The following is an 11,598-nucleotide window of genomic DNA, read 5'->3' on the forward strand; positions in this document are numbered from 1 at the left end:
TTTCCATTGTAAAGCCATTGTAAAGTACTGTACTATGCGCCACATTGTCATTACTCAGAAATCAGAATCGTTTAAAAAACCAGGTAACAAAGTTTATATTTTTTACTTTCATCATTATTATTAAATTAATGAAGTTACGCGTACCTATATACAACGAATTGTTTTAAATAAATTAATCCTTATTCTTATAGACCCTCTTTTACCACACCACCCTTACACATGTACAAGATTGTGATACATCAGACCTGTATTACATACAACAAAGTTGTACGATCCCCTAAACTCGTTCGCGTTTTTTATATTCGGTAGGTCATCCAATCCAAGTCGATTTTCTCTGCGCATCAGTCGCCTAGCTTCAGCTTCGATTCTCCAACTCAGGAGTGGCTTTTAGTCGTTTTATAGGATTACGACTTCCATATTTCCCGCGCTTTTCATTCGGAACATTTCAAATCAGATGAAAAAAATATGTTCTTCAAAACTGCGACATCCATCCAAGGCACCAGATTTTTTCCTCGGTCTTTCTCCATGAGCTCATTTTAATCGAGCGTAAAGCAGGCCGTAATAAATGTCACGTACAACATTTTGATCTGGTGTTAGCGGACTTGTAACAGCTCATGAGATGCCATGTATGGACGAATAGGTGCGTCTTCTACACTTCCCTTTCTACACTCCGCATCAGTACAAGATTTGCTGTTTTCTCCACACGAATAGAGAACGATTCGATAAGTGTACTGTTTTTCAATAACATCTAGTGTTCATTAATTGCTCAACTTTTCACGCAAGACCTGTATCTGACAGTTTGTACTCTCCATTTCTGAAAGCCACGATAACTTCCTAAAGCTTTGTAATATTCGACCAGCGTATTTTATAAGTTCAAGTTTTCGAGGCCATTTTGTATGCTATCTAGTGAAACTAGACAACTTACAACTTATAAACAAGGCAAAAAAAATTCAGTCGAAGTTATACAGATAGTGTTTGCTTTGCTCAGAAAACCTAACAGTATTGAAAATAGCACACTTCAGAGAAGCGGTCTTTTTCGGTTTCTGTTCTGGGGGTACAGGCAGATCTAGGAACATATGGACTGTCGAACTTCCTTTTGGTTTAGCATCTTACCTCTTTTGAAATCGAATCAATATTTGAAACATGCTTAGTTGCGAGTTCCTTAGTGAAATTTTATGGCGCAAATGCCTCAAGCAAGCGCTGAAATCAAGAGCAGACACAATGGTTATTCTGCTACTGAGTTCATTTTTTATAGAGAAGCGATCACGAATGGATAAAGCAGGAATAATTGGCGTGACGGGAAACATCAGATCATTGGAGCGGGCTTTAGCAAGGAGTCGGACACGCCGTAGCGGTACTCCGATCCGAAGAACGAAGAAATCTTGTTGTATATAAACCTGAACATGTACGTTTTGCGTTTGTTTGAAAAATGAGCACAGCTCTTGCATAACTATCATGACTTTGCTTAGAACATTATTTACTAACTCTGAAATAGTTGCTTTTGAGTACTGCTAAGACGCGCGTAGTTCCCAATTCAAGCAAGTGTTCCGCCTTCTATAATCGTCGTTCTGAATCCACAGCAATTTGCTTGGACGGGGGTCTGGAACGTCTACTACACCTGGTAAAATATCAAGAGATATATGATAGACTAATGTGATTCAGTGCTTAGCACATAACGTCAAAATATTAAGCAACTAGGATGGAACTTGAAAACGCAACAACTTCCTTTTAAAAAATCCTGCGAATCGAATGACAAACAATTTCTCACTAATTAAAATGACTGAAAAGCAAATTATGTTAATTTAGCTTTTAAGTGATTCGTCAGCGGAATAATTATTATGTCTTTATAATTTAGATCATGATCACCGATAACGGTGTTCGACTAATTTGCTCGATCAATTAGACTCTAACTTACAATTCAATTAATTAGCCGTTGTCTCTCTATTAGCCGCAGACCCGCGTCCCGCGAATCGTGTTTTTGCAGTAAATATAATTTATAAGTTTCATCAGTTATTTATAAGTTTTATCTTATACAGTGGTTTCGGGTGCAAGTATAACGTTAGTCTGCGAGTAGGCACAACCTCAAACTGATTCGATCCCCCTATATGAACAATGCAAGTCGTGACCACGTCAAAAACGGAAACATGTTCAATTGGCAGGTTCCGGCGTGGTTTTGCCTCTAACCGCAGAAATTATTTAAAACTCCTGCTCGCCAATGATACAGTGTTTATCGGGGTAACTGTCCTACTTGTCTCGATGGTTTCCGCTGAAAAACCAATACCAGTGGATCCATTTACCAACATCTGTGCATTGTCGGTCGGAAGGATCAACGAATTTATCGCGTGCACCATGTTGACCACTGCAAATGGTGGCCGAAAAACTGTACTCGACGAGTTTAAAAAACAGGTAGGACATCGTCATATATGGCTTGATTAATGGATGTGTAATGCAGACGAATCTTTGTCTCTCTAGATCCTCTATAAGATTGTGCTAATAGGCTACTTCTCTTAGAAACAAAAACGACAGTGTTTCACTTGTCCACACTTTTATTTCTAACTGCACTTCGTAGTGCCTTCCAACCCACCGTCCACGAGCCCGTACTGACCACATTTTGGTGACGACGATTAAGTATAGGCTGCTTGAAAAGTATCCGCTAGATTTATTTGATATGTACGATTGTCGTTAAATGGTTGAATAACAGTACATATATATATATATATATATACACACTGAAAATAAAGTAAGCGAAATTTATTAATGATATAACTTGACAAAGCAGACATCAGCATTCGGTGATTTATCGGTGGGCGCAGTTATCCGAATGATGTGTCGCAGTCTCAATGATGACGGTCTGGCAGCGGTTCACGAATACCTAGATGCGCTTGAAACCCAGAATGATAAGGAATTCATGGTGGTGACCATCCGAGATTGCGGAGGACCTGAAATTCATCTCGATTAAAGCTATGGAAGATTGTTCCGTGCGTAATACACATAAAACTAATCATTTCATGGAGCGATTGGTCGAAACGTACATTTAATCCAGTTCTTAATATAAGTATAGTTCGGTGAAGATAAAGATAATCCTTCAGTACGTGTATTTACAGTAATTCTTATTTATCTGAATCGAAGTTTGTTTGTTTGTTTGTTCCGTTGTATTCCCTTTATTTATTATTGTAGAACGAATAAAAGAGCTTCTGCCAGAGTAGACAAGGTATTAGTGAATTTTGATCAGGTTCGCAGGTTGACGCAAATGATTCAAACGATGCCGAAGTTGGCTATAAACTCAGATGTTGACTAGACCATGCTGTCATCATGATTGAAGGATAAACATTTTCTGTAAGCTGGCTGAGAGCCAAGCTGCTGAAAGTTGGTCCAAGAGCACTTGGGTCTGCATGTACACGGCCTGCGTGACTGATCGTGACTATTATTACCCGTAGAGCTAGTAATGATGATTGAGTAGCTACACGATAAGGCTACTCGTTTAAGAATATGGCTGATTCGAACTTTTCTATGTAAAACAAAAAATTTCATTTTTAAGGCAAATTAGATGCGAATTCCAAGCCGGTGAAAAACGTGTGATTTTGCAGTACAATGTATATATAGAACATTTGCAAATAATTTAACGGTCGTGATCTGTTCAGGATCGATAATTAGTCCTTCGAATGTTTGAGTTTCTCAAGTCTAACATATGATATTTAACAAATTATTTCGACATAAAATTAGCAAGATCTACTGTTTTCAACATGTATATATATTATTTACAATAAAACACTGTGTCTTATCATCTACTGAAAATGCAGTTCGGCCTCTCCTACAAGGTAGCCAAAATAACTTGTGTTAAGCAGCGACCTTCAAACGTGCGTTAGGTCGACTTATTCGAAACTTTCAGTTTAATATTCGAATCGGTACGGCTAGCAGTCAGCACGTAATTTCCGATAGAGACTGCCTCATGCAGCCAAAGATTATTAGGTCTACATCCTAGTTAGCGTACGTATGATTGTACTCAGGTCACATGTCTCGGTATCTAGGTCGGTATTATCACTATAAATGAATTGATACTTATGTAACACTACAGATATAGATAACCTTGAAATCTCTAACGATACCAAATATTTGCCCTTTGACAATGGTTGGCTAGCCGTAGACTGTTCCGTAAGATAGAGTCTGTGCAAATTTCTAAGACAACTCGTGTTTTTTTTCTTTTCCTCTAGTTAATATAGTTGGTACAGATGAGCTTATGGACCATACCGGCATGATCACCAATCTTATTATCACGCCTTTCGAATTAAACTTCGATAATTTCGCGCTCATTCATCAATTAGGGTACGTCAAAAATAGATGTTTACACTAAACCTTACTGAATGAAAAATGCCACATTATATCTAAAATATATGTTTCTGAGTACAAAGATCATTCATGGTTGGTTCAAAGCCAACGTTTTTTTGTTGCGTACTACTTCATAAACTCTTCTGTTGGCTAAAGCGCTAATAGCATCAGAACGTGATGAAAGAACTGCCGTTAAACCTTATGGCTATGCAATCATTAGGTGATGATGAACTATTCAAGTATATAAGTATCACTTGATTGTATTAAAGGATCCGCAATGTTTTTCTATGTTTATTATTATTACTTAAGACTAATAGGCAACGTCATAGGGCAGGCACAAAATCAGCAACATTTAGTTTGTCTATGCGCGTCATATAAATAAAAGTCTAATTCCAACGGTGAACTCACAGCATCAAGCTATTAACTCACCGTTTTACAAGCGGCTTGACACGTGGGTAATGGATTCAAAATTTTCATCAAAGATAAGGACGGTTGGCCCTATCGATTCATTTCGGCCATGGCTAAGGACGCTGATAATCACCCTGCAGCCCGTCGAAAGATTTCCTTCCTCTGACTTACTGTGCCTAGGAATCGGCTTTGGCATTGGGCCACTCTAACACTAGAAAAGAGAGGAGAATCAACTAGTAATACAAACACGCATACATATGTGTCCACCGTGAGTAGGCGTGCTAGACAGATATGTAAGACAAATTATTATAATATTTTTGTGTAAAGGTACTCACAAATGCCAATGACACTAGCTGCACAATGGCTCTATGAGCCACAGCAAATTATGCTAAACGAGCAAATCTATTATCAGCTGACAAATATGCCTGACAGGCAGAGAGAAGGACTGATGTGAAAAAGTTTCGCGGCGCTTACCTAAGCGCAGCATTGTGCATCTGCTCAGGGTGATAGTCTGTGGGTAAAGCAGCGATTTGAGAAGCAATTATCTTCCTGTAATTATCGATTAACCAAACCACATAGCCTGTAGGAGAACTGTCTTTCAGGATAGCACGATGCACCACGCCAAACTTGTCACGGGCGGCGCATACTGGATCTTCCGCGAGGCTCAGATAGGCCTGCAGCAGGCCGGAGTTCATCTGTCGAGTTAAGTAACTTTCGATATTAAATAAATGCGCTTCCCAGCATGCCGGTAACACTAGTAGTCGTTGGGGGGGGGGGGGGGGGTCAAAGAGAATGATGCGACATCGCTGTTTCACCCCTGTGCAGAAAATCTAGTTAGCAGTGATAGTATGTCGTAAAAAATCTTGTAGAACAAAAAACAAAAGGATCATTTTAATACGTCGAAAATTTGCTGACATAAAATTTGTGATTACTTTCGTTTTGTTTAACACCTTTGTCGGATTACATATGATACACATTACTTTTTTTGTAATACAGTAACTTGTATTGGCAATACAAAATTCGTAACTACAATCATGTTAAATGTACATAGGATAGCTTGCATGTAACTTAGACAGAAGTTAATGTAGTTTCATGTAATGCGATTTCTGAGACATTACCTACCCGGTTTCATAAGGTCTCTCAACTCTGAGGGGCTTGGGTGTCCTGGATTGACTGAAATAAAAAAGCAATCGTAGTGTAGACTAACCACTCCACTCATGAAACGTTGAAAGGAACCTAAAATTGTAAAGAAATATAGACAATATTTTTTTCTTAAGCGTAGTAAACTTGCTATTGTGACACGTAACACGTAACAGTTGCACTAAATCTGTAAGAAAATGTACTTGCTAGTTTTTATAAGCCGTTATATTACACTTTTTTTTATAGGTAGAGTGTAATTTATTGAACGTAAAGTAGTTTACTAGTGAACGTTTGCCTCCATCTACTTATGTCGAAAACATGTTGTTTTATGTTTAAGCATATTCTTTATAGTTTGTGTACTTCGTTAAGAGAAATACCCCAAGCCTAACAATGATGAAACACGTACTCGTTAGAAATTTTGGTTTTCCACACCAAACTAGCTCTCGAACCGCCCCCTTTGTTTTTCGTTTTGTGCTCTTTTGGTGGTTCCACATACTTATTGTACTTGTTAGAAATATGCCACGCCTATTCGCAAGACGTCGCTCAGTATTTCTGCGCCGTCCTGAATGACTGAGTTGGTATGGCGCTGGTTTCTTTCGAAAAATCAGTCGAACTGGGCCTCCTTCTGCAACAGTAGCCGGTGGTCATCGCGTTAGCATGGACGGACACCTAAGAATAGTCTACCAGCAACGCTTAATTTTTTTTTCTCAGCATATAAGACACCTGCCTCAAACCAGTTAGCTCATAGTTTCACTTATACTAAGTGAACTACATCGCGTCTATGTACGCCATTGTATCTATCTGAGGTAATTTATTCAAGTTTTATCATTGTAATAGTCGATGCATGAGAACCCGAAAGGGACAAAAAAGATAAGGTATACAAACTTACCTGCTGTACTGTTATGTCTGCCAGCTACACAAAATCGGCTCATTTTCGGTACAAATTGGTACAGCTTAAAGATAGCTACTATACTACAAAATGCCTGTGCTACCATAATACATAGTATTATGATCATCTACATTAATTCGCTAACAATTTCCTAAAGGTAGACTAAATCCCTTTATATATATATATATATATATATGTATGACAACATGTTTGGTACGTTTACTGCAATTGAACACTTCTTATCATTTCATCTAACACTAATATCTCTGCATAGACACTGTGCAGAGACGATATTTTGAAACGTGACTGCGAATCGATATAATGAGATTATATGACTGTTGATAATTTAACAACTCTCTTGTACTTAATCGCACGGTTTAAGATAAGTACTGTGTGCGCATGCGCATCCATACACAGGATCAAGAAAGTCTAACAGCGCCAATTCTACCTCCCGTTACGTGATGAACAAGAACTAAATTTCGTTTATCCGGTAGCTCGGTTCTAAGGAATAGCAGATTCCTTTTGTGTTTGTCGTCTAGACAAACTCGTGCCATTGAGATATCATCACCTTATAAGACAACTTTGAAAAAACCGCCCGACTCCATCTGAGCGGATGCGCAGCCCCAGATCAGTAGCATTGAAAGAGTGGCTAGGTTTGAACGTCTTTAATATAGCTCGTATCAATGTACCAATGTGTATATTCGCACTTGAAGGCACGAAAAACCTGACATCTGCGGCGAATGAAATTTCGTTATTCGTTCACTTCTAACAATTTCGTTAAAATAATAACAACTGTCCTTATTATACTGCAGACTTTATTATACTGGTCAAGGAGAAAACGATTCCCAATGAAATGTAAAAATATGCAGTCGACGTTCTTTACTTTATGAAATTACACAAGTTCGGGGATCTTGGGGATCGTTACGAGTGTTCCTTTTGATCGTTTAAGAATTAGTTTTTACAATAATTGCAAGTGAATTCTCGATCCGTTCGCTACTCAGCTGAACTTCATAGTGACGCAGATAAATAGATGCGCCAGTTATTGTACACAGCGCTCAATCTATGACCACTTGCTACAAGTGGTCATAGATTGAGCGCATCAAGTATCTGAGGCCATGTCGGTCCGCGAGTCGAAAATCCAAGGGATTTTTGGCGCGATAAAACGCCAAGGGCCAATTTGACTCTCCTTAAACTATTGCCATAAATATTTGATCTCTTCATTTCATGCATTAGCTACAACTAGAGGCAATACATACATTTTATAAACGTAACGTTTGGATAAGCGCCGCTGTCGAAATGAATCGTTAGACTATCTATCACAACAACAACATTTTCTTCATTCAGACAATCGAACATCGTCCTCGTGCGGTGTCTAAGAACCTCTGACCAGAACCGGGCGCAGACAAACTTCGTTTCGTGCTGAAAACTAAAAGAGCTAACTGAATTGATGCTTAACGGCAGTACCGGACGTAAAACTTCAAATATGAAAATTACCAAACTAAGCAAGCAATTAGACTCCATTATAATCTAGACATTTTCAACTAATGGGGAATTGTATTATTGACTTATGTATATATATGTACATAGATGATATGTCAGAATACAACGGTTTTCATGCTTATTCGTGATCATCTCTGCTCAGGTCACCTAAGCTGTAGACATTTTAACGTTGCAACGAATCAGCGTCACTGAAGATCGACCCATGGCCTTTTCTCCGTTTGCTAATCGAGCCCGATCTCTAGGACAGTAAATAATAATATTGTTAACGACTATTTAGTTTCTCACTACAATAATGGAACCCTTGTGTATTATCTAGATATAGTAGAAATAAGTGCTATATTTCTTTTATTTTCTGAGAAACACTATAACTGTTTCCTATTCGCCTAATTTGGTCTACGTATCTTTTACATATTAATCCGAAACGTATTTTTTGTGTTATGTAGAATCTAGCTTTCTTCCGGTCGTGTTATGTGTTTTGCTGTTTAATATATGCTAGGAAATTTATTTCGTAGCCCTATCTAGAGGAGTGTTTCCCTTCGTCTCAAGCTGGTGTTTCACTGACATCATTGTCCGGCCTCTTCACGAGGTGCGCTTCAACTGTCATTCGCAATACCATAGCTTGTAGGATGGCATTTTATCATTAATCTGTGGTGTGGGATCCTTTTTTGGAGAATAAATTGTTTTAACTGTTTGCTAGTATATTGCATATCATTCGCTTACTACTTTTTCCGATTAACCAGCGCGTGTGAATGTTTTACACTGAACATGTATGGTTGTCACTTCGGTGTTATTATTTTCACTAAGGAGTCTGCTAATCACTGCTAGCGGGGCCCACAACTATAAAGTGGGTTCTACAAGCTGCGCTACACAATGAATGAAGTAGTTGTTCAGCGTTCACCCGTGGATTCGCTGAGTCCCAAGTCCAACAGGGTTCACCACCCGCATATCTATTCAGCTAAAAATGAGTCGTAACAACTTATGGAGTGTGACCGTTATAAGTTTCCCATCTCGATATTGTGAATGAAAAATATCTCGATATAAAGTAATAAGCAATAAGGTTTTTCTTATAATCAAGCGCTGCTCTAAACTGTGGCTTTTCGTTATCGCTGGACATTTGATTCCAGACACAAAGCGGGAAAGACGAAAGCTGTTAGGAACTTCTTGCGCTCCCCAGGTCGATAAGCTTAATTATCTATACAGACTAGCAGAGCTTTGCAAAGTTGTAAGAAAAGGAACCGGTAGATTTTCCCAGAAGTGTCTCTTGACTTTTGCAAGACTCCACACCTGAAGATTATATATTGGAATCATTATCAATTGTTGGCCTTTCATTTGATCTGTCATAAAGTGTACCATCTGCAGTTCCTTGATGATTTATTTCCGCAGGGCTCTGGCAATATCGTCATCGGCAATCAATTGAAAAATCTGAAAGTAACATTGTTGTACACGTTGTATCTACCCTTATTGTTTTCAGTAGATTGGTACTGAGGCAAGTTATTGATGCAGAGAACTTGCGGAATATATATTGATGGTAGGTCATCACAACTCTAAGATAAACGTGAAAGTCGTTCGCATTTGCATGCTCATCTGAGTTCTTCAGTGTCACACATCGATCGAAGTCGAGATGAAAAACGACGGATCTCTGTAGACATTTCTTTGGAAGTATGACTTTGTCTGAGGAAAATATTAATAAAAAGGCTTGATTATCAGTTACAAGGGAATTAATCTGTTTCCGTGCAAATAAATAATGATTTTTTAACCTTCCTCTTACTGTTGAAGCTTTTAACTGCGTATTTCTGTTCAAACCTGAACAGGTTTCTAGAGTAGAATACTACAGAACATATTATAGGCTTTGTCGAGAAATATCTGAGATAAGACCTCAATCTACATTCCATTAGTTTAAAAAAATCAAATGGCATTAGTAATCAATGTAGTGACTTAGTTTATCTTTTCATCAGATCATGCGAACATAATGTTTGTCTGTAATGGTTCATTTAGTGATTTTTTAATGTTCGCTAGTCCCGGTGCAAATAGAGAGTCAAATTTTTCCTCACCAAACGGTTCCTTTTTATTCGAAACTATTCTTTAGGTTTGGTGTTTTCATTAATTGCAAAAATCTCACTTGCAGATTTTGAAGTACTCCCTTCGCTTGGTTTCGGACCGGTTATGACTCTACGTTTCTCTCCGTTGATGCTTAAGGCATAATTGTCAAATTAGTTAAAAACGTTTCCGACGCAATATTCTTCCCTTGTGTTTCCAAGCTCGTGTCTATTTTCTTTGGTCAACTTGATCCAGAGTACCCATAGACATTTGTATAAATTTGAATGAATATCTGTAGGCTACCCTTTGAGGACAACAGCCAACTGTTTTTTTTACAAAATACAAGCAGCAAAATGTTATACCAAAACAGGCCTCAACGCTGCAATATATGCATCACCCCGTCCAATAAGGATTCTAGAGTTTTGTACAAAATAATAATTTTTGTAATAAATATCCACAGAAGCTTATTCATATTTATGCAAATGTCTATGGAAGATTCTGGAAGCTGAATTTACCAGGTGTCGTTGAATGCCGGGACGGCATACTAATTGCTGAGAACATTTAAGAAGATCTTTAACAATGTGTCGAAAACATTCTTAATAGATTCGGCGATTCCGTCCTAAAGAATTCTCGTGGCAAAATGCCGATTGACGGTCAGGTCCATAAGATATTTTATCTTTATACTCGGTGGGGTGGGCATTTTAGAATGAACGTAAAATTTATTTACCACGGCATGTCGTAGGCGAATTTTTATCATTTGCGCGTTCTATGTAAGATACTAGTCATCGAAACCTTTAGATTGTAAATGGTTTTTACTCTCGGTAAATTGAATTACCCAATAAAATATACACGATTGGGATTTCCGTGCGCAAAGTACATTTTCAGCGGATAGATTCAAATTTGATCTATTGGATCATTTTAAAGCTTTGTTGAGGATATATTGAAACAGTTCCACCGTATTGTGTTTGCCAGTTCTTTAGCATATTTTTACATCAATTTTTACAAGAAAGCGTACAATTTTGGATTATTGAATCCAACATCGACAGGATTCATCAACAAGATATAGATAAGAGGCTCCAGGATTATACCATCAGTGCAACTTGACGAGGCTCAAGGGGGATTTGAGTACTTCCTATCGACTCTAACACAAAATGTACGCTATTGCTGAGAAAATTTTCGATCTTTTTTAGTATAGAATAGTGGAATGGGTGATTCGCTTTGAAACAGTCAGACATGTTAATGAACTTTGCTTATTCAGAGCGTGTTTCTAATAGCTTGGCGTCTTGTATCGGTTTGTA

The 11,598-nt window shown here is 38.1% G+C and overlaps 1 protein-coding gene across 19 annotated transcripts in view; it reads right to left on the reverse strand.

Moving 5' to 3' along the window:
• Nucleotides 1-2,639: 2,639 nt before the first annotated feature.
• LOC111260279 (uncharacterized) overlaps nucleotides 2,640-11,598 on the reverse strand; it is a 10,266-nt gene continuing 1,307 nt past the window's right edge. For 9 of the 19 annotated variants that reach the window (XM_086968251.1, XM_086968244.1, XM_086968250.1 and 6 more), the window contains exons 3-8: nucleotides 6,764-8,501; nucleotides 6,281-6,499; nucleotides 5,857-5,907; nucleotides 5,209-5,429; nucleotides 4,756-4,945; nucleotides 2,640-2,939 (exon numbers count right to left, since the gene is read on the reverse strand). In XM_086968251.1, the coding sequence (XP_086824377.1) occupies nucleotides 5,365-5,429; nucleotides 5,857-5,907; nucleotides 6,281-6,499; nucleotides 6,764-6,890 (462 nt within the window). In that variant the 5' untranslated portion in view covers nucleotides 6,891-8,501 and the 3' untranslated portion in view covers nucleotides 2,640-2,939; nucleotides 4,756-4,945; nucleotides 5,209-5,364. Of the gene's footprint in view, nucleotides 2,940-4,755; nucleotides 4,946-5,208; nucleotides 5,430-5,856; nucleotides 5,908-6,280; nucleotides 6,500-6,763; nucleotides 8,502-9,613; nucleotides 9,686-11,598 lie in introns of all 19 variants that reach the window. The other 10 variants (XM_086968249.1, XM_086968246.1, XM_086968239.1 and 7 more) reach the window with 5 other exon arrangements.

Source organism: Varroa jacobsoni, unplaced genomic scaffold, assembly GCF_002532875.2.
Source record: "Varroa jacobsoni isolate VJ856 unplaced genomic scaffold, vjacob_1.0 scaffold_421, whole genome shotgun sequence".
Taxonomy (NCBI): Eukaryota; Metazoa; Arthropoda; class Arachnida; order Mesostigmata; family Varroidae; genus Varroa; species Varroa jacobsoni.